The 21,239-nt window shown below is 44.0% G+C and overlaps 1 protein-coding gene across 1 annotated transcript in view; it reads left to right on the forward strand.

The window, feature by feature from the left end:
• Positions 1-21,239, forward strand: part of NALCN (sodium leak channel, non-selective) — a 665,599-nt gene that overhangs the window by 458,977 nt on the left and 185,383 nt on the right. Inside the window, exon 15 of the mRNA XM_088456607.1 lies at positions 4,838-4,912. Coding sequence (XP_088312733.1) covers positions 4,838-4,912 — 75 coding nt within the window. The remainder of the gene's footprint in view (positions 1-4,837; positions 4,913-21,239) is intronic.

Below are 21,239 nucleotides of genomic sequence, written 5' to 3' on the forward strand. Positions count from 1 at the left end.
TATCACAGAATCACATTTGGGATATATTTGGTTTATAGTCTGATGACAATGACAGACATCACTCATCGTCTTCACTGCCGACTTCTGATTCACAATTACTTCAAGTAAATGCTACTGCATCACCTCTTACACAAGCAATACGAGACCACCCTTTACATGCAATACACTGGACCCACTCCTGGCCAGGTTTTGGCTCGACGATGTTTTGGCTACTTTCTTATTTTTAGATTTTGATGTCATCTTCTTAGTCTTTTTATTTTTGCCTTCATTCCAGAATAAAGATTTCTTAGCTTTCTGTAGTTTTTCCTCTTTTTTTGATTTCTTAAAAAAAATGTCTTAGTGTATTTGCCTCTAGTTCTAGTTGGTATTTAATGGGAGTGTCAGTGAGTAACAACTTGCCTCCGATATTGTGTAACAACTTGCCCTAAGTGACATCAGATAACCAAGATGACCATAGTTCGATTTCCGTGCTTCAATTCACGATTATAACAATGATAATAAATACACTAATGGTCTGTGATTCTAACAAAATGAATGATAAGCTCTTACCTTTAACAGTCCAGCCAAGATACAACTTCAAATCTCTGAAGAACTAACGGTGACATTTTCCAACTTGTTCCCAGTTGCATGGTTTTAGATTCATTGTAACATCTTGCCTTTGTAGCACCTATCCCGCCTTCCCCTATGTGGTAAACTACAGAAGACCACCATCCAATAAGAGAGAGGGTCCTGCTATGATTTTTTATAAAGGATAGGCAGATAATGTAGGTATAGACCTACCAATGAAGCTGTATGTTATGGCTCCTGTGATAAATCAATTCTATTACACCTGCTGTGTTACCAAAAAGCCTCAAGGATAAAGTCAAGCAGCAGGTGTTAAAGGGGGTGCATCAAGATTTTTGTAGACACAGCAAAGAAATCAGCAGCACATTAAAAGCAAGACCCTGGGACAGCAGCCACTGCTGGGGGGCATGCCGCCCTCTTAGATGGTGGTTCATTCACCAAAGCAGATCAGGAGAGATATCGATATGGGGGACTTCATAGACATTTTCACACTAACCGTGGTGCAAGCAGTCTTATAAATTACATTGATTGGTATATATCAGCTTATCCAGCAATCACTATGGGAATGCTGAATATCACAAATTGTATACATTCAGTTAATAGAGGGGTATTGTTTGGTGGAATTATGTCAAAGCTTTTAGGTTACAATGTAGAAAACCACAATTTTGGAGTTAGATACATAGATGTCTGGTTGTAAATTGCAGGGCAGTACCGGAGTTGACAAAGGAGCTGTAGTACTGAAGGGGTTTTTAACAAGTGACATTGCACATGGGTGCAGTGAATGTACAAGCATGCTTGTACATTCAGCATAAAAAAAACATTTCGCAAAGGAATACAGTAAACAGAAAGGATGGGCAGCTGAGCGCCAGACGTACATGGAAAGACCAAAGGCAACTAGCCCTTTGTACTAGAGTAGGATGATAGTGGGGCTGTCTACGGTGGTATCCAAAGTGGTAGGAGCTGGAATACTGCTTGCATACAGGTTTTAGGGATTGGTTTAGGTTTCTGGTTACAAAGAACATTTTCTCGGTGGCTGACACATTTCATGAGCCACCCATGTTAAATTTAGTCAATTTATCTCTGGGCTTGGTTCCAAAAATGGCAGATGGGAAGTACAGGCTCATTCAGCATCAGTCCATCCCAGAAAGTGCTTTGGTTAATAACATGATCAACAGGGAACAGTGTTTGAGCCAGTATAATTCATTTGGCAGAGTTGTTAGGAGGCACAGCAAGGGGGGGCTTTATTTATTTATTTATTTATTACCAGTTATTTACATTTTCCGCAGCACTTTACAGAGAATATTTGGCCATTCACATCAGTCCCTGCCCCAGTGGAGCTTACACTCTATATTCCCTACTACATACACACACACTTACACACTAGGGGTAATTTTTGTTGGGAGACAATTAACCTAACAGTATATTTTTGGAGTGTGGGAGGAAAGCGGAGTACCTGGAGGAAAACCACGCAATCACAGGGAGAATATACAAACTCCGCACAGTTAGGGCCATAGTGGGAATCAAACCCATGACCTCAGTACTGTGAGTCAGCTTTGCCAGCTTTATGGCAAAGTTGAACAAATACGGCCCTCTGCAGAGTAGGAAGTACTGTAAGTCAGGCATATATTGCACCAAAATAGTGTGGGAAAAATGCATATATTCCCCTGTATGCAGGGTTTTACGCATCTTGCAATGCGAATGCACCTACGTGACAGGGTTAGGATACTTACCGACAGGTGTCAGTATCCTAACCCTGTCGATATGCCCGCATCAGGATTCTGACCGCCGGGATCCTGAGCGCCGGCATCCCTTGCCCCACCCAGTCACAGCCAGTGTGGCTCCAATTCTTATGGGTAGGATCATGTGGCCTTGTTTAGTAGAGGAAAGCAACATGAAAACATAGCAACAGAGGTGAGCTAGTAGCAACTGGGGTGACTTGTGATTGCCTATAGGTGCTCATATTTGCACATGCTCAACCTGTGCAGTACAAAGAATTGCAAGTCCCATCCACAATGTAAACTTGCTTGCAACTCTGTATCAGCCTGACTAACTGGCGTGTGTTGCTATTAGTAGGTTGCCACAATTTATTATACTATGTTTTGTACCCTGGTAACAATGTTTTCAATTTGTTTTGCAACTTGACAATTGTATTTGATGCTTACTTGAATGTACTTTTTTTTTTTTTCGTTTTTGGACCATTAGCAGCAGAAAGTCCGCAGCAGTGTGAGTGGGACTAGTCAGGCCACAGAAGGACAAGGACTCATAGAGTTCATGTACTCCTAGTTCAGAGTCAAGGGGGTATATTTACTGACAATTTTAATAAATTTCGGACAATTTAAAATGGATGAAAATCAATCAATATTGATTGTGTGTTTCTGGGGCGAAATCACCTTAAAAAACAAATAAAACATGTATGTTAGCAAATGTGTGATTTAGCTCCAAAAACACAAAGTTTATAGATTTTCAACGATTTTCATTGATTTTAAATTGTTTAAAATTGACCTTTAGTAAATATACCCCAAGAAGTCAGGAAGGTTGTTGGACAAGCCAAGGTCATAATCAGTAAGGATTCAAGCACTCACGTTCATTGGAAGCTGATACCAGGAGATAGTTGGAAGCTTGTTCATATAGGCCTGAGGCTGATGTAACAGGCATCAGGTGTTAACAAATCATTGCCAGCAACTGGTCCAAGTCTGCATCAGTATAACACAATCAATTAAGCTGCAGCAAACTGTAAACTTAACCTGTAGCTAACGGTGTACAACAGGGGTGGCCAATGCCATACTTTTGGGACTGACCTGTTCTTAGCAGCTGCTGCTGCTTTGTCTCTCTGCCTTCTCCTTTTAAACCAGTTCCCTGGTTGCCACGGGCAGGGACCACAGGAAGTGTCCCAGCCTCTCGATGTCCCCAGGCTCTTCCAGTGTTGTGCACACACAGGCCACCTGCTCCGGGGAGAAATTGAGGATGGGCACCTGGACCATGGTTCTTCTGGGGCTTGGGAGCTGGCGCTGCAGCCAGCCAGGAGCAGGAAGATCTGTCCGCTGAGGATGTGCAGGAAGAGAAGGGTGCACTGCTTGTGAAACATGCATCGCAGCAGGCACCTGGCAGTTGGGATTGTGGAGGCAGGTGAGCATGGTGAACTTTGTCTGCAACCATGCAGCCCCCAGGAAACCACACCTTCCGGCCCTGGCAGGGCCAGCTCGAGGCATGTTAGTGCGGTCGAACAGGGGCACCACCCCATAGAGGGCGCACCCCTCCCAACATCCCAATTTTCAGTGGTACAGTCCCATTTTTCGGGCACTGCCCCGCTGTTCCACCCGTGGGTCGAAGTGTCCTGCCGGTGGTGAGGTTGGGCAGCCCCATTGCCGCAGCTGTGTGCCAGTGCCGGCCCCGGAGAAGAGGAATGGATGCCACGTCCATTCAGTGCAGTGAGTGGGCTGGGGGCAGCTCAGCTACTGAAGGAGTACTGGGCTTTCCCCCAGCCTGATGGTAAATGGGAGACGTGCCATATGGGCACACCCAATTAGCATAATTTAGGGGTGTGGCCAGGGGTGTGGTAATTAGGCCATGTCCTCTTTTCAGGGTGAGGGCCGTCGTTGTCCCTCTCTGCACAGGGCGCGGCAACACATGGAGCTGGCCCTGAGCCCTTGCGTCAGCCAATAACAATCTGATTCTTATTGGCTGCTGCTGTCACACAACGAGGACATGACAGCTGTGGCTTTAGTTGGTCGCAGCTTCAACCAGCAGCGGCTTTGGCTCAGCTAACCAATAAGAATCAGCCTGATTCTTATTGGTTGCTGCTGGCTGCTGCTGGACGTCCACCGTGATCTACCAATCGAGGGTCTTCGGTCAATTGCGATCAACATTTTGGCCATCCCTGGTGTACAATCTGCAAATCCATGCCAGACACAGGTGGTATGACAAATCCTCATGTCACTCAACACTTCTCATATGCCACAAAATAAGCGTGAGCCAGATGCAAGACCCTCTGAGAAATTGAGAATCCCACCGTAGGGCAAGTTTGGGAGTGCACTAGCACTGGCTTTGACAATATCTGTAATGGTGCAAATAGATTCTTAATATAGCAGATCCCAGCACTGCATACTGCAAGTGAAAAATGTACAATAAATCACATTTATATTATCTGAGTTGGTAAGAAACATAACATGTTATACAATAGATGTTATATTTTTCCAGTAACCATTATATCATTATGTCACTGATTTGCATACATTTTTTAAATATAACTTTGTTTTCTACATTCTTCCAATAGATTTTGCTTAGTTTATTTGTGGCGGTTATCTTGGACAATCTGGAGCTTGATGAAGATTTGAAAAAGCTGAAGCAGGTAATTTAAACAAACCGTTTACAGTTCTACTGTCAATATAATCCAATCATCACAACGTCCATTCAATTTTGCATGGGGACACTATTGCTGTATTGCTCCCACACCGTTTAAACACCACTTTTATCTATGTGTCTAACATACCAGAAATTCATGTAATATATACTGTATATTTCCTAGAGCCCTTAAGATCTTTAGAAAGTTCTATTACTTTGTGCAGAGATGTGATTTATGGAATTTGTTATGCTGAGAACAGTGGAAGCCACGCAGTCCTCAAGATTTTTCTACTCTCATGTTCATTAGTACGCTAGCATTCTGCCACTAACATACTAACATGGTGCATTTATACAGCTGTGTTCTTATACACTGTGGCTCAAGCCGCACCAAATAGCTCCCCTCGACTCGCCAGGGTCTGTACAGCTCAGCTGCGCCAAGAATCTTATTCACTCAAAATTGTGTCTTATTTGCACTGCTAAAACAACCAGAAGCGACATTACTACAGTACTTGCTAATATACACTGACCACTGGGGCTTGCAGTATTTGTACATCTGTGTGCAACTGAGTTTCAAATCTGTGTAAAAAGGGTTCTGATACGAGCGGCTGTGGCTATTCCTCCTGTTACGTTCTGTTATGCTTCATCTGCAACTTAGTACTTGTACCAAATCCTGTGTGAGAAAAGTTGCAGCCTAGTGTCTATGGTATATTGTGAGCGGCTTTGTCTGCGGCTGCATTGTGACTAAAGCTGGGCACACACTGGCAGACATATTGGCCAATCAATTGATTGGCCAATATATCGTGTGCCCATTGGCCAGTGTGTACCAGCGATATGTCTGTGAACGAAACGTTGTTCACAGATATTGCCGTGTCGGCTGTGCTGCACAGCTGATGGTAGATATATCTGTCCATCGTGCTGTGTGTACGGGCGGTTGGCCGACTGCTCGTACACTTGCAGCAGAGGCCACGGGGAGGGGGTGCAATGTGGCCCCCTGCCAGCGGGACCTGCATCCAATGCTAAAGTAAAATAAGTGTGGCAATTGTGGTATATGAGGTGCAAATATTTTCTCCTTTTCAGAGAATGTATATAACTCATGCCATAATAGTTACGGTAAATTCTTCATAAGTGAAATTATTAGACTTTTTTTATAAATCAAATGTCAAAATACAACAGCAAAGAGGATGCACAGTACTTGTGGCCATATTTACTACAATCTGCAATTGTAATGCAGATTGTAGTGTGATATTACCGACTGAATTCGCATTGCAATATCACAGGGAAAGCTCTGTCCCTGCGAATCCCCTCTGGAGCCTTATCACAGTATTTTTGCAAAAAGTGCCGTGACAAGTGCCCCGCGTATGCACTGACCGGCCGCCACTGCTACCCCCCTGTCACCAAGCCCGCCCCGTCACTAAGCCCCGCCCCCCCACGATCGATGTCCCCTGCCATCCCCCCTACTCCCTCCCTGCGACACCCCGTCCCTTAATTACACTTACCTGCAGTTATCGGACCTCCAGTGATGTCTTCTGTCACTCCGGTCAGCTGACATCCCATACTGCACTGGGACCCTGTCAGGTGACGACCGGGCCCCAGTGCAGCATGGGAGACCAGCTGACCGGAGGGAGGACATCACCGGAACCTCGAACTCCGGTCCCTGGACTCTGGTAAGTTTGTTTTCTTTTTACTTTTTTTTACAGTGAATCAGCATGTGGTCTGTTTACTGGGGCCGGCTCCGGGCTCTCCTCTGCACGTTAGAGTGGAGCAGGAGTCCGGTAACCGGGGCAGACTCTGGATAACGCCACCTCCAGGTGGAGTTATTATCACAGTGCTTTCCCCGGTATTTTTTCACATTTTATTTTTAGTAACTTTGGTCAGATCACATTTCCCATTACAATTATGGGAAATGTGATCTGCTTACTAAAAATAAGTGATACTAACTGTAGGTGATACTAAAATAATGTGAAAAGGGTGTGAAAACACCCTTTTTCACATTACTTTAGTAAAAATAATGTTAATAAATAGAGCTCTTGGAAGCTACAAAAAGTTCTGGAAGGTTACAGGCGACAGCAGTACATGGTAGACACCTCCCTCCAATGTGTCTTTCTAATGGTGCTGTAATCACAACACAAACTCATGGTCACTTGTTTTCTCTGTCTCCAGTTCCCTTCCGATAATACATTCAGCAGAGCTGTCCATGGAGATGGCTTAATCGCTCTAATACTGTAGCATGTCAGGACACCATCTGCTCTTGTGAAGTAAAGTCCATAAAGACTAATTTCAAATAGAAAAAAAGCCAGGACAGGGCTGTCATAATTCTAGTAATGGAAATCTGTTTAAAATGCAGAAAGACACCATGAACTGATGGCATACTATGAGGATATTTTATTGTTATGACTACACACTTGCAGTTTGAAGACATGGATCTCTCAAACTTCAAAAATGTAGACTGCTCTCAATAGGTTGTACAGCATAAGAAGAATGAGGGCTCAGACCAGCAGCATATCATATATGTGGAATGACCTGCATGCATAGTCTAGGTATCCTCTTATATTACTTCTTAATATGGAAGCAAGTGGAGCAGACTTGAATACACTCAGGATCAGATGCCTATGTGGCCCCAACGTTACTGCAGGAATGGGTGTATAGAAAGCTGATGAGCTCCCTCATCAACTAAGGCTCTTGTCATTTTATTGAGGTGCTGGTGGATACTACTCTACCAGGTCACATACACTAGCAAGTAAGTGTGAGTTTTCTGAGTCTTGGTTGTAGAACAACACTTCCAACATAAATAAAATAAAAGTTAGACTGCACTGATACTGGTTGATTTGAAGTAATGCATATAAAATAGGAATATTTATTTAGGGCTATATAGTAAATTAATATCCCCTGTAGAGCTAAATGGAGTTGCTTATGTGTTGAGTGGAAACAATGCACGGTTCACACCTTTCCACTGATCCACCTCCTGCAGTAACAGGGAAAGACTTCACAAACTGCACACAGAAACATTATTTCGTCACTTTGGTGTATAACATTGTAATTTAAGTAGGGGTGTGCACCGGCCACTTTTTGTGTTTTGGTTTTGGATCTGGATCTTTCTTCGTGTTTTGGATCTGGATTGGTTTTGCCAAAACCACCCTTCCGTGTTTTGGGTTCTGGGTTTTGTGTTTTGGATCTGTATTTTTAAAAAAAAAAGCATAAAAACAGCTAAAATCACAGAATTTGTTGGTTTCTCTGCTCCTATGCTATTATTAACCTCAATAACCTTAATTTCCACTCATTTCCAGTCTATTCTGAACACCTCACAATAGTGTTTTTATGTCCAAAAGGTTGCACCGAGGTAGCTGGATGACTATGCTAAGCGACATGAGTGGGCGGCACAAACACGTGACCCATCTAGGAGTGACACTGCAGTGGCAGACAGGATGGCAGTTAGAAAAACTAGGCCCCAAACTGTACATAATGCAAAGAAAAAAAAGAAGTGCAAGATGGAATTGTCCTTGGGCCCTCCCACCCACCCTTATGTTGTATAAACAGGACATGCACACTTTAACAAATCAATCATTTCAGCGCCAGGGTCTGCCACACAACTGTGGCTGAAATGATTGGTTCGTTTGGGCCCCCACAAAACAAGCTGGCAATTAATGTGTCCCTGCATAAACTGGCTCTACGGAGGCAAGATGTCATCCTCATCCTCCTCATCCACCGATTCCTCACCCTCTTCAGTGTGTACATCCTCATCCTCACAAAGTATTAACTCGTCCCCACTTGAATCCACCACCACAGGTCCCTCTGTACCTTCTGGAGGCTGGTCTCCCTGGAAGAGCTGATAATTCATTTTGATGAACATCATCTTCTCCACATTCTGTGGAAGCAACCTCCTACGCCTTTCGCTGACAAGGTTCCCGGCTGCACTAAACACTCTTTCGGAGTACACACTGGAGGGGGGGCAACTCAGGTAAAATAGAGCCAGCTTGTACAGGGCCTCCAAATTGCCTCTTTTTCCTGCCAGTACAGGTATGGACTGTCTGACATGCCTACTTGGATGCTGTCACCGATGTAATCCTCCACCATTCTGTCAATGGTGACAGTATCATATGCAGTGACAGTAGACATGTCAGATATTGTTGCCACGTCCTTCAGTCCGGACCAGATGTCCAAACTTGGTCCTGCCTGCCCTGCATCACCGCCAGCGGGTTGCTTAGGATACCTAAGTTTTTTCCTGGCAGCCCCAGTTGCAGGAGAAAATGAAGGAGCCGTTGACGTGTCACGTTCCGCTTCAGCTGACAGTGTGTTCACCAGCAGGTCTTTGCACCTCTGCAGGCTTGTGTCGGCCGGAAAGAGAGACACCACATAGGCTTTAAACCTAGGATCAAGCACGGTGGCCAAAATGTAGTGGTCTGATTTCAACAGATTGACCACCCTGGAATCCTGGCAAAGCGAATGAAGGGCTTCATCCACAAGTCCCACATGCCGAGCGGAATCGCTCCGTCTTAGCTCCTCCTTCACTTTCTCCAGCTGCTTCTGCAAAAGCCTGATGAGGGGAATGACCTGACTCAAGCTGGCTGTGTCTGAACTGACTTCACGTGTGGCAAGTTCGAAGGGCTGGAGAACCTTGCACAACACGGAAATCATTCTCCACTGCGCTTGAGTCAGGTGCATACCCCCTCCTTTGCCTATGTCATAGGTGGATGTATAGGCTTGTATGGCCTTTTGCTGCTCCTCCATCCTCTGAAGCATATACAGGGTTGAGTTCCACCGCGTCACAACCTCTTGCTTCAGGTGATGGCGGGGCAGGTTCAAGAGTGTTTGCTGGCACTCCAGTCTTCGGCACGCAGTCGCTGAATGGCGAAAGTGGCCAGAAATTTTTCGGGACACCCAAAGCGTCTCCTGCACGCCCCTGTCGCTTTTCAGAAAATTCTGCACCACCAAGTTTATTGTGTGAGCAAAACATGGGACGTGCTGGAATTTGCCCAGATGTAATGCCCGCACAATATTGGTGGCGTTGTCAGATATCACAAATCCCCAGGAGAGTCTAAGTGGGGTAAGCCACTGGGCGATGATTTCCCTCAGTTTCTCTAAGAGGTTGTCGGCGGTGTGCCTCTTACTGAAACCGGTGATACACAGCGTAGCCTGCCTTGTAACGAGCTGGCGTTTCTGAGATGCTGCTACTGGTGACGCTGCTGCTGTTGCTGCGTAAGGTGATACATCTACCCAGTGGACTGTCACAGTCATATAGTCCTTAGTCTGCCCTGTTCCACTTGTCCACATGTCCGTGGTTAAGTGGACATTGTGTACAACGGCATTTTTCAGGACACTGAGGACACTTTTTCTGACGTTTCTGTACAGTCTCGGTATCGCCTGCCTAGTGAAGTGGAATCTAGACGGGATTTGGAACCGGGGACACACTACCTCCATCAATTGTCTAAATCCCACTGCACTAATGGCGGATACCGGACGCACGTCTAACACCAACATAGCAGTCAAGGCCTCAGTTATACGTTTTGCTTCAGGATGACTGCTGTCGTACTTCATCCTCCTCGCTAAGGACTGTTGGAGGGTCAATTGTTTAGTAAAAGTAGTGGTGTTCCTACTTCCTCTCTGGGATGATGAACGACTCCCAGCAGCAGCAACAGCAGCAGCGGCAGCAGTAGGCGTAGCAATGCAGGATCCTCCAGAGGAATCCCGGATAGGAGAGTCAGTCATGCCAGTGACATGGCCTGCAGGACTACTTCCGATCCTGACTAAGGAGGAAATTGACGAGGAGGGAGTTGACGGTGTGGTTTGCAGGCGCTTGGATACAACAGGACAACGGGATTTAGGTGTCCCTGGACTGCTTACGGTCTTAGCCAAAGTTTCTGAACTTGACAGTAACTTTTTATGAACGCGCTGCAGGTGCCGTATAAGGGAGGATGTTCCTAGGTGGTTGACGTCCCTACCCCTACTTATTTCACCTTTACATATGGTACATATGGCAAGACAGTTGTTGTCCAGATTTGGATAGAAATATTGCCAGACCAAAGAGGTGGAATGTTTGGTCTTCTGCCCAGGCATGACCGTGATGGGCTTTTTCATCCCACGGACAACAACTGTCTCCCCCAGAGCCTGATTTAAACAAACCACATCACCATCAGAATCCTCCTCGCCAACTTCCTCCTCAGCGCCAGCTACACCAGTATCCTCATCCTGTTGTACTTCAACAGTGACATCTTCAATTTGCATATCAGCAAGTGGACTGTGGGTGCTCCTTTCAGCACTTGCAGGGGGCGTGCAAATGGTGGAAAGAGCCACCTCTTCCCGTCCAGTGCTGGGAAGGTCAGGCATCGCAACCACCACCACACTTGGACTCTCCTTGGGGATTTGTGATATCTTCTTAGAAAGCACAGTTCTTCGCTGTGCTTTTGCCAGCTTAACTCTTTTGATTTTTTTAGTGGGAGGAGGGCTTCCATCGTCATGTGAAGCTGAACCACTAGTCATGAACATACTAGGGATCGACCTTAGCCGTTCCTTGCCACTCCGTGTCGTAAATGGCATATTGGCAAGTTTACGTTTCTCTTCAGCTGATTTAAATGTCTTTTTCAAGGTCATTTTCCTGAACTTTGCCATTTGGGATTGTATGTGCCCTCTACTATGACATTGGGCATCGGCCTTGGCAGACGACGTTGATGGCATGTTATCGTCTATGTCATGACTAGTGGCAGCAGCTTCAGCACTAGGAGGAAGTGGTTCTTGATCTTTCTCTATTTTATTTTTATCGGAGAAAGTTTGGTCCTCCATTTATGTTATATCGATTTGATATATACGTGCGGCTAAACACAGAAAATAATTTTTTTTTTGGTTTGGACTGGAGTGTACTTTCGGGGGTTACAGCACCCTTAACGGTCAAGCCAGCCGGCCCTTTACTTATAACACAGGCGCACGCTTGGCACTACTTTGTTGATGCACGTGCGGCTACTGCGCACACAATTCACAAACACAGAAAATAATTTTTTTTTTGGTTTGGACTGGAGTGTACTTTCGGGGGTTACAGCACCCTTAACAGTCAAGCCAGCCGGCCCTTTACTTATGACACAGGCGCACGCTTGGCACTACTTTGTTGATGCACGTGCGGCTACTGCGCACACAATTCACAAACACAGAAAATAAGTTTTTTTTTGGTTTGGACTGGAGTGTACTTTCGGGGGTTACAGCACCCTTAACGGTCAAGCCAGCCAGCCCTTTACTTATGACACAGGCGCACGCTTGGCACTACTTTGTTGATGCACGTGCGGCTACTGCGCACACAATTCACAAACACAGAAAATATATTATTTTTTTAGCACTTGGGGGGAGCACCCCTGATGGACAGAGCACCCCCTGGACAACACTACAGCACCCCTTTAGGACTGGGACACTGCACAGGACTTTGGAGTGGACACAGCCCCTATGGAGAACTGACTGCACAACACAGTCCAGCCAGCCCCTATGGACTTTGAAGTAGTGGACACAGCCCCTATTAACAACAGCAGCACAGCACAACACAGCCAGCCCCTATGGACTTTGAAGTAGTGGACAACAGCAGCACTACACTACACTACACTACACAGCCCTAACTCCCACCCTCCCTCTTCACTGTCCACAGCCGAGTGAGAAAATGGCGCCGACGCGGGTACCTTATGTAGGATCCAAAACCCGCGAGACTCGGAAGGCGGGATGATGACGTTTTGCCTCGATTTCAGATCCGAGTCAGGCGGGAAAAGTCGAGCCTGACTCGGATTGGACTCGGATCGGGGGGGCTCGGGGGGGTTCGGATTTCAGAAATCCGAACCCGCTCACCCCTAAATTTAAGTATGCAGTATATTTGTCTTCATCTACTATTGCTTTGGTTTCACAGCAGATAAGGTGTCCATGGCATATATTGTACAGTGTTTGTAGCTATTCATAACGGTATGCAATCGGGAAGCCGGCGTACATAAGCCCTACAGCCGGCTTCCCGACTGCTTTATCCAGGTGAGGGTTAACTGACAGGCGTCTAATTCTAGACGCCTGTAATTTTTACCGATGCCGGGAAACCTTTGCCCGGCATCCCGATCGAAGTGATGCCGGGTGCCGCTGCGGACAGCCGCGCGGGGGGGAGGGTTAGGTTTAGGGCTCACGGGGGGGACTTAGCGTTAGGCACCCCCCCGGGAGGTTAGGGTTAGGATAGGGGGAGGGAGGGTTAGGGTTAGGCACCCCCGGGGGGGACTTAGGGTTAGGCACCCCCCCAGGGGACTTAGGTTTAGGCGGCGGGGAAGGGGGGGTTAGGTTTAGGCACTTAGAGGGGGGATTAGGGTTAGGCACTGGGGGGAAGGTTAGGGTTAGGCACCCCTAAGGAGGGATGTAGGGTGTATGGCACTGGAGAGATGTTTGCCGGATGATGCTGGTGAGACGCAGGGATGATGACGCTGTATAGATGCAGGGAGGATGGTGCTAGAGAGACACATGTGGAATGATACTGGTGACATGTAGGGAGGATGGAGCTGTAGAGATGAAGGTGAATCTTTCAAAATCCTATTGTCACGGCATGCTAGGAAATGTGGTTATGGGGTACTAAAGTGTGGTACTGTATACTGTGAACAAGGGGCACTACAGTGTGGCATCAGGTTGTCAGTGATGTGGCTTGATGTGATCATTATGCATGCAAGCTTAGGTGACATTTTTTTATTCCATATAATTTTTGATTTGTATTTTCAGCCTCTCTGCCAGCCAAGATAGGAAAAAATACCCAGTTGTGGTGACTAAAATTGACAGCAAGCATAGTTGCGGCTTCTGCAGGATATTTTCCTGCGCAAAAAGCTGCTTTTGATTATTAAAGTTAGGCAGGGCCGGATTAAGGTCTGTGGGTGCCCCTGGCAACAAACTTGTGAGGGCCCCAATCAATAAAATTATACACAGTATATATGTATATATACTGTAGATATATGTACACACAAACACATATATATATAAATATATATATATATAAAATATATATATACATATATATGTGTGTGTGTGTGATTAACCTTGGTGTTGGTCAGTGCCCTTTTGTGTGTGTGCAATTTATTTATATATATATATATATATATATATACACATACACTTATACTGTGTGTATGTATGTATATGTATATATATATATATATATATATATATTCACACAGTATGTACACACACACACATACAGACAGTATAAGTGTGTGTGTACTGTGTATATATATATATATATATATATATATATATATATACAGTTATACACACACACACATACAGAGAGTATAAGTATGTGTGTGTATGTATACAGTGTATATACAGTATATATGTATATTTATATATATACTTACACAGTACATACATGCAAACTTACAAATGCTCATATATTTATAATATTGCGTGGTGGGACAGCGGGCTACCTTTCCGCCAGCTCTTCTGCTCCACGGCCAGCCGCACAGAGAAACGCTGAAGCAGCTGCTGTGCCCTGCACGCAAGCCACGCAGTGCTGGCAGCCTGGGCTCTTCTCTGAGACCAGTCAAAATCTCGCGAGATTTGACATCATAATCTCACGAGACTGTGACTGTCTCTGTAGTGAGTCACTCTCCTCGGCAGCCGCTGTGTAAGGGAACAGCTGAGCTGCCGAGGACCATCACCGCAGCAGTTGTAGTTAGTAGAAGCGCCCGGGGATCAGGGACCGGGGACAGTGTGTGGGGGCCCCTGGACAATCGCCCCTGTCGCCCTGCCCTTAATCGGCCCTGAAGTTAGGCCAATACCACAGCCTTATCACAAGAGTCTGTGCCAAGTGGGAATGTTTTCCATTTCAGCAACGTTTTTTATTTTCTCTTCTATTTACTGAACATTTCATTCAGTTTATACGTGCTTTTAATAAAAAATATCATATATTTTATACTTTACCTGTGTTCACTTCTTATATTAAAACTCAAATCCCCCTAATTTTTCAGAGTGGCCTACTCAAAATAGTTCAATAGCCCTAATATAGAGGCATTATGAACCCTCCTCCCAACTATAGGACAGAAAACCCAACCTGAACCCTCCATCAACCCCATCTTGCTCCCCACCCCTTACACCCTTAGCACAATGTATAAAAACTTATCTGAATATACATTTCAAAAGATGTAATGCCAAGGATCCTCTCTCCAGATAAGGGCATCAGGAGTGAGCAGCAGTTCCCTGGAAATTAATACAGCATGGGTAAATTGATTTACCTTGAGGAATGAATCCTCTGAAAAAGTCTAGAGTATGGTATTTTACAGGTGCCAATATACTCTCACTGATTTGTTATAAACTGTCGTTGAAATTCCTGAAACTCATCTGGAAGTAAGGACACTTGGAGTTTATATTGTTTTGTGCCGAGAGTCATATTGCGTTGATGTACTTGTTATAGTTGTATGGTTATTTTTATTTTTTTTATTGTATTACATTATGCATGTGCATAGCCTTTTAAAGCTTCTTGAAAATTAGATCCTTTTGTTTATTTCAGAGAAGCTCCTAATATTTATCTAATATGTAGCTACTCACTATCAGGTGTTTCTTATCAAAGTACAATATTTTTTGTTACTTCACCATTGGGCACTACTTATTTTAAAATATTGCTTATATTGCATGACTACTTTAGTAGTTTTAGCTTGTTACCATATTACTAGAATATTAATATTTTGCCATCTTACACAAACCATACCACTGTGGTCATTCAAACGGAATACATATGGGATGCCGGCATTTGGGATCCCAGCGGTCAGAATCCCAACACTGACATCACAACAGGGTTTCAATACAGACACTTTGTTGGTCAGTATCCTAACCCTCCCTCCCCGATGCCTGAACCTAACCTCCTCCCCTAGTGCCTAAACCTAACCTCCCCACTCCCTAAACCTAACCCTCCCCCCTTAGTGCGTAACCCTAACCCTCCCCATAGTGCCTAACCCCAGTACTTACCTTCGGGATCCGGGCTGTCAGGATGGCGACACCAGTATTCTAACTAGTGTCGGAATTCCAGCGTCAGCTTTCTGAGCGCCAGAATCCCAGGGGGTCGGGATATTGACCGCATCCCATTCAAACCTATGACTTCCACATTTAGGTGAATCCATCCAGTGCTCCACCGCAACATATGGCTACATTTCTACCAATTTATTAAAGAAATTAAAATGTACAATAGTTGCACATGATATACATACTGCCCTGATATCCCCAGAATATTGATGTGTATAGATGCAAGTTTACGAACTACGTATTGTGAAATAGCAGAGCGTAGGAGCTGTTTTATTCCATTTTGGAAATGAGGCCAACTCTATTAGAACAATGATGCTTAATGTACATCACATTAGCTTGTTGCCATTAGCTCACTGACAAGTGGCAAACATAACTGAAATAAGCAGGGGTTTACAGGAGCTACAGAACAGCTTAGAACCAGCAGATGTATTGATAACTTAAAGTGAAATAGTTTTAAAATCAAAAAGCATCTCATCTGCTTGGGAAGCATCAATGATTAAAAGAGAAGCATCGCTGTTTTTAGTGCTCATCTTGCTGTGGTATTAATTGCAAATGGCCATATGTTAGATGCACACTCTAACAGCTGAGAAGCTGTTTTTCTGTTTTGTTTTGTACATGATTCCAGTAAGTAAACTTCATTTAAATTGTATTTCTTCAGAAGAAAACATATGGCACCAATTATATTACAATGGGAAAATCTATCAGTGGCCCACAGTTTCAAAGCATTTTAAACACTATGTAAAATATATTAATATATTCATTTTAGTTGAAAGTGTCCAACTTAACTTATTCAAGTCTGAACCATTGAAAGATCAGCTTTTTTCCCCTTACATAGAAATGTATCAGTGATTTCCAAATTGGCAGAAAAAAAAAATGGAGTGAATTGACGTAAGCTCCACTTAACATACAATTATAGATGCGCACGGACCCCCGTGTTTTGGTTCTAATTCATCATACTTTTTTTATTTTGGCAAAACCGTCCTCAAGTGTTTTGGTTCGGTTTCGGTATTGGTTTGGTTTTGAAGCCTTAAAAATCGATAAAAAAAATTGCTAAAACAGCTAAAATCAAGGAATTTGGACCTGTTTACATGCAATCCAAAAGTAGCATGTTTAAATCCGAGTTCCAAACTCATTACAGAACAGAACCGGGACTCAAGACCACTAAGTGATTGCTAACTGGGACTCGATTCAACTAGAATCCCCTAAATTCGGGTGTGTTTGTATTTCAGGAAAACCGAACCGCTCATCTGTACATAAAATATAAGATGTCCTTTACAAAGTGCTGCTAAAAACATTCCCAAACATATAGGTAACAGCTATTTTATCATAGCTAAACCTAACCACTTCATGAGTGGATGATTTTCCTTTCACACTGAAGCCCCAGCTCTAACCCGTATACGACTCGTGACACTTAACATGGGTTGGAGATGGGGCTTCAGATGACTTACCCCTTTCACGGTTATTCCCTGGTCATCGCCGTTTACAGTTGACGTCATCTCCAAGCAGACTCTCTTGTTTTGGGGGGGGGGGTGATTTAATGGTTAATTCTGACTCCGACTCCTCCTCGTTATGTGGGATACTCGGACACGTCCAATAGCTTCAGGAGAGGAAAGCCGTGTCAGGGAACCACGCATGTCAGAGGTTGAAACTCTGTGGTGAGCTACGCAGAGTGTGCCTCTAACAAGGTTCAGCCAGTGGCTGAGGCAGGGCTACACCTTTCAGGCTATGGCACTCCCGGCAAGCCTGTCAGCCTGGGCATTGAGCTGCCCCTGGTTGGTGAACATTTACTGTAACACTGGGCTCATGTAAGAAATAAAAAAAAAACAGGTGAGAAGCTCTGCTCTATGAATTATGGCTATTCAGTACCTCTAGGACAACAGCAGCATTGGGACAGTCTAGGACAGAATACTGTAACAGACAGTGCACAGCTGCTAGGACTGAAACTGTGGGTATACACTGCACTGTCTGACAAGAATGCATTTTTTTTAAATAGCTAGAAACACAGATTTATGAGCAGCCTAAAGCCACAATTGTACAAGTCAGGGAAGAGATAGACTTTGATCCCTGACAGCTTTATCTCAGCAGCAGCAGCCCTCCCTTGTTATTCCTTCCCAGCTCCTTTCCAAAACCCCGGTGAGTACTCAAATCAAAGTTCCCATTATGTCTATTGTATCTCCAGGTGCCTCCAGTCACACACACAGCAGTGGTGCCCCTGCCGAACCACGGCAGCCAATTACCTGCCTGTGCTGAGGACGTGTTGGGCAGGATTGCTGTGCAATGGATGACAGTGTAGGGATGATAGTCTCCGGCCAGCCATCTCTCCCTCCCTGGCTCCCCAGACACACCCCCCAGACGGTAACGCGGTGCGCTTAAGCTGCCCACACACATGGCGTTTTTTTACCCGATTTGGACAATTTCAATGAATCGTGAGGACAAATCGTGTAAAATATGGCCAAATCCTCAGTAAATCGTGAGTACCCACTCACGATCACGATGTGATGCACGTCCCCGCTGGTCCCACATCGCATCGTCAGATCTGCTGTGCAGTACGGCAGATCTGACAATCTAGGAGGCGATGCACTATGAAAGTCTGGATGCAGGAGAGATCGTATGAAGATTGGACACAAAATTGTGTGCAGATTGTGTGCAGAGCTGCTGGGGAGAGTTTCAAGGGAAATTGAACACAAATCGTACACATCGGCTGATCATGTGCAGATCGCTATGTGTGTGGCCAGCTTTACACAGCAGCTCCCAACACAGCACAGGGCACTGAACAAGAATCAGAGCAGGGGGAGGGCACACAGTGATACGGAGGAGAGAAAAAGGACGGACTGTGCTAGGGGTGCGATCGCTCCAATCCCCCCCCCCACCCCCCTGGATCCGCCACTGTCTCCAAGCACTCCTGAGCCGGCCAATCAGCAGCCTTAGGCATGATCCTGTATGTTCAATTATATGGTCAGGAAATGGTCAGAATTTGTTTCAAGTTTTTATTCATGTGTGCTCAATGCACTTTTGAGACCTGTGTTGTGCTATTCTTCTTCTGGATTAATAATGATATAATGAATCAAATAACCAAGTATACAAACATACAGTAAGGGGTATATTTACTAAAGTGCAGGATTTTAGAAGTGGAGATGTTTCCAATAGCAACCAATCAGATTCTAGTTAACATTTATATAGCACCTTCTAGAAGATATTCGTCACAGTATGGTTGGTTGCTATGGGCATCATCTCCACTTCTAAAAACCCGCTCTTTAGTAAATATACCCCTAAGTGTCTGTTTCCTTGTCAATTTACTGTATATAGTTCTATGTTTTATCTATCTATCCAGTGTTCTGTTTTATATATCTATCTATCTATCTATCTATCTACTATCTATATATATATATATATATATATATATATATATAAAATGTGCCGAAGTGCTGGGCATGCCCCAGAGAGCTGAGACATGGGGTCATGTCAGTACCGCTAAGAAATCTATTTCACTTGCAACACTGGATTCACTACAAATATGATATTTCAGTTCTGATACTGTAATCTCAAAGAAGGCGTTACAGTGTCTGCACTAGCTTGCAGGCATGATCTAAACAGCAGAGCATGGATCTCAGATGTGGATGGACAAACATCATCAGGTCCTCCTCACTGCTGGGCCAAAAAGCATCAACATATTGGTACTTCTGCCATTGCTAAATCAGCTACAATAGGGAAAAAGAAACAATGGGTGTAAATTATGTATCTACAGAGGAAAAAGGTAAACTCTATGCATTAACATATTCATGTGCGTATTTATAATGGGTGCAGGATGCGAGGTACAAATGGGCACCACACACTGCACCCTTAGATTATACCGACCTGTCTGCCGAGTGCTGCAGACACCTCTGAAAAAATGCCGGTGCCAAGTGATTTTATACATGTCAAAGAAATCCAAAGTGTATGTAAACAAGGTTATAACTAGGGGCCTCATTCAGAGATGCACACTGTTCCGATATATAAGCAGTTAAGCGATTATCAGTGAACTACACATGCATTGAAATGCGTATGCGTCAAGCCCCCTCTGCGATCCCATGTGCATACCATCAAGGAATGCAGTATGATTGACAGGAAGGCACCATTTGGGGGCGGAAAGGGGGGAGTGGTCAGCAAAAAGCAGGCAGGTCTGTGCCATTTTGGGGGTGGTTGTAGCAGGCGTCTGCGATCCCCTACAGCAGCATTGTACATCTCTGAATTAAGCCCTATGAGGGATGCAGATGATAGTCTTCTCTTTATAAAATGTTTCACTTTGGAAAGCAAACTAATCATTTTCACTTTCATTGCTACTGTACACATTACACTGCAGCCCTAAACACAGTAGTTCTTGCAATATTTTTTGTGATTGTTTATGTTTTCTCTGTTGGATGTAATAATATTTCAACTGTATGGTACTAATATACCGTATGACATCACTAATTATGTAAGTTGATTATAACACTGATGCTAATATTAATACAATGCTATATTCAGGGCTCTGTCCTTGATTTGCTCTTTCTGTATTTATTCATTTGGTTCATCTTCATGGATAATTGAGCATAACACAGATGTAGAGTGAGAGAAAAAACACAAGTAACTACTGTATAGTACAGTAGCAGTAACAACAGTATTTAAGCATAAAAACACATTACCTATCATGGGAACGCAATACTTGTTTTCCATTTCCAGGTGGAGTTATAAAGGGTAAGCAATCATAACTAGGCAACATGTCCATTATAATCTTTTGAGAAAGCCCGAGAAGCCGCGTTCTAGAAGAAAACATTCCCAACATTTCTATTCAGGCTTGAAATACTTAATTTCCTGTGATATCTTCCGCTTTTGCCACATCTTTAGTAATGACATTTTCTTTTATGTTACATTAGACCTATTCTTCTCTGTTCAATTATTCCGTCAATTAAAACATACTATTCCTACTGCATGCTATACGTTTCTATCTGCAAATAAAGTGGTTTGAAAGAACCTGATTTGGAGGATTGCGTATTAATCCACTGTTGCTTATTACAGACATAACCATTTCTTATTTTTATTATATTGTAACTAATTCTAACGAATGACTAAAAGAACAATTTATTTGATTGCTCATAGATTTAAATGGTGACTTTAATTATGTTAATGGTGATTTTGATTATAATCAGACATTCCAATCTCTAATATCCACTGAAGTGATTATCTAAACCGCTGCTTAGTCACATTCTAGAATTATCCATATGTTTATAAATCAAATAATTTATGCACTTTCTAAAAGTAGAAGTTCTATACATGTATAATAAAAAACAAAACATATACAGTCAGTTTCAATTGAAATT

This window comes from Taudactylus pleione, unplaced genomic scaffold (genome assembly GCF_031769625.1).
Source record: "Taudactylus pleione unplaced genomic scaffold, aTauple2 ptg000041l, whole genome shotgun sequence".
NCBI classification, from domain to species: Eukaryota; Metazoa; Chordata; class Amphibia; order Anura; family Myobatrachidae; genus Taudactylus; species Taudactylus pleione.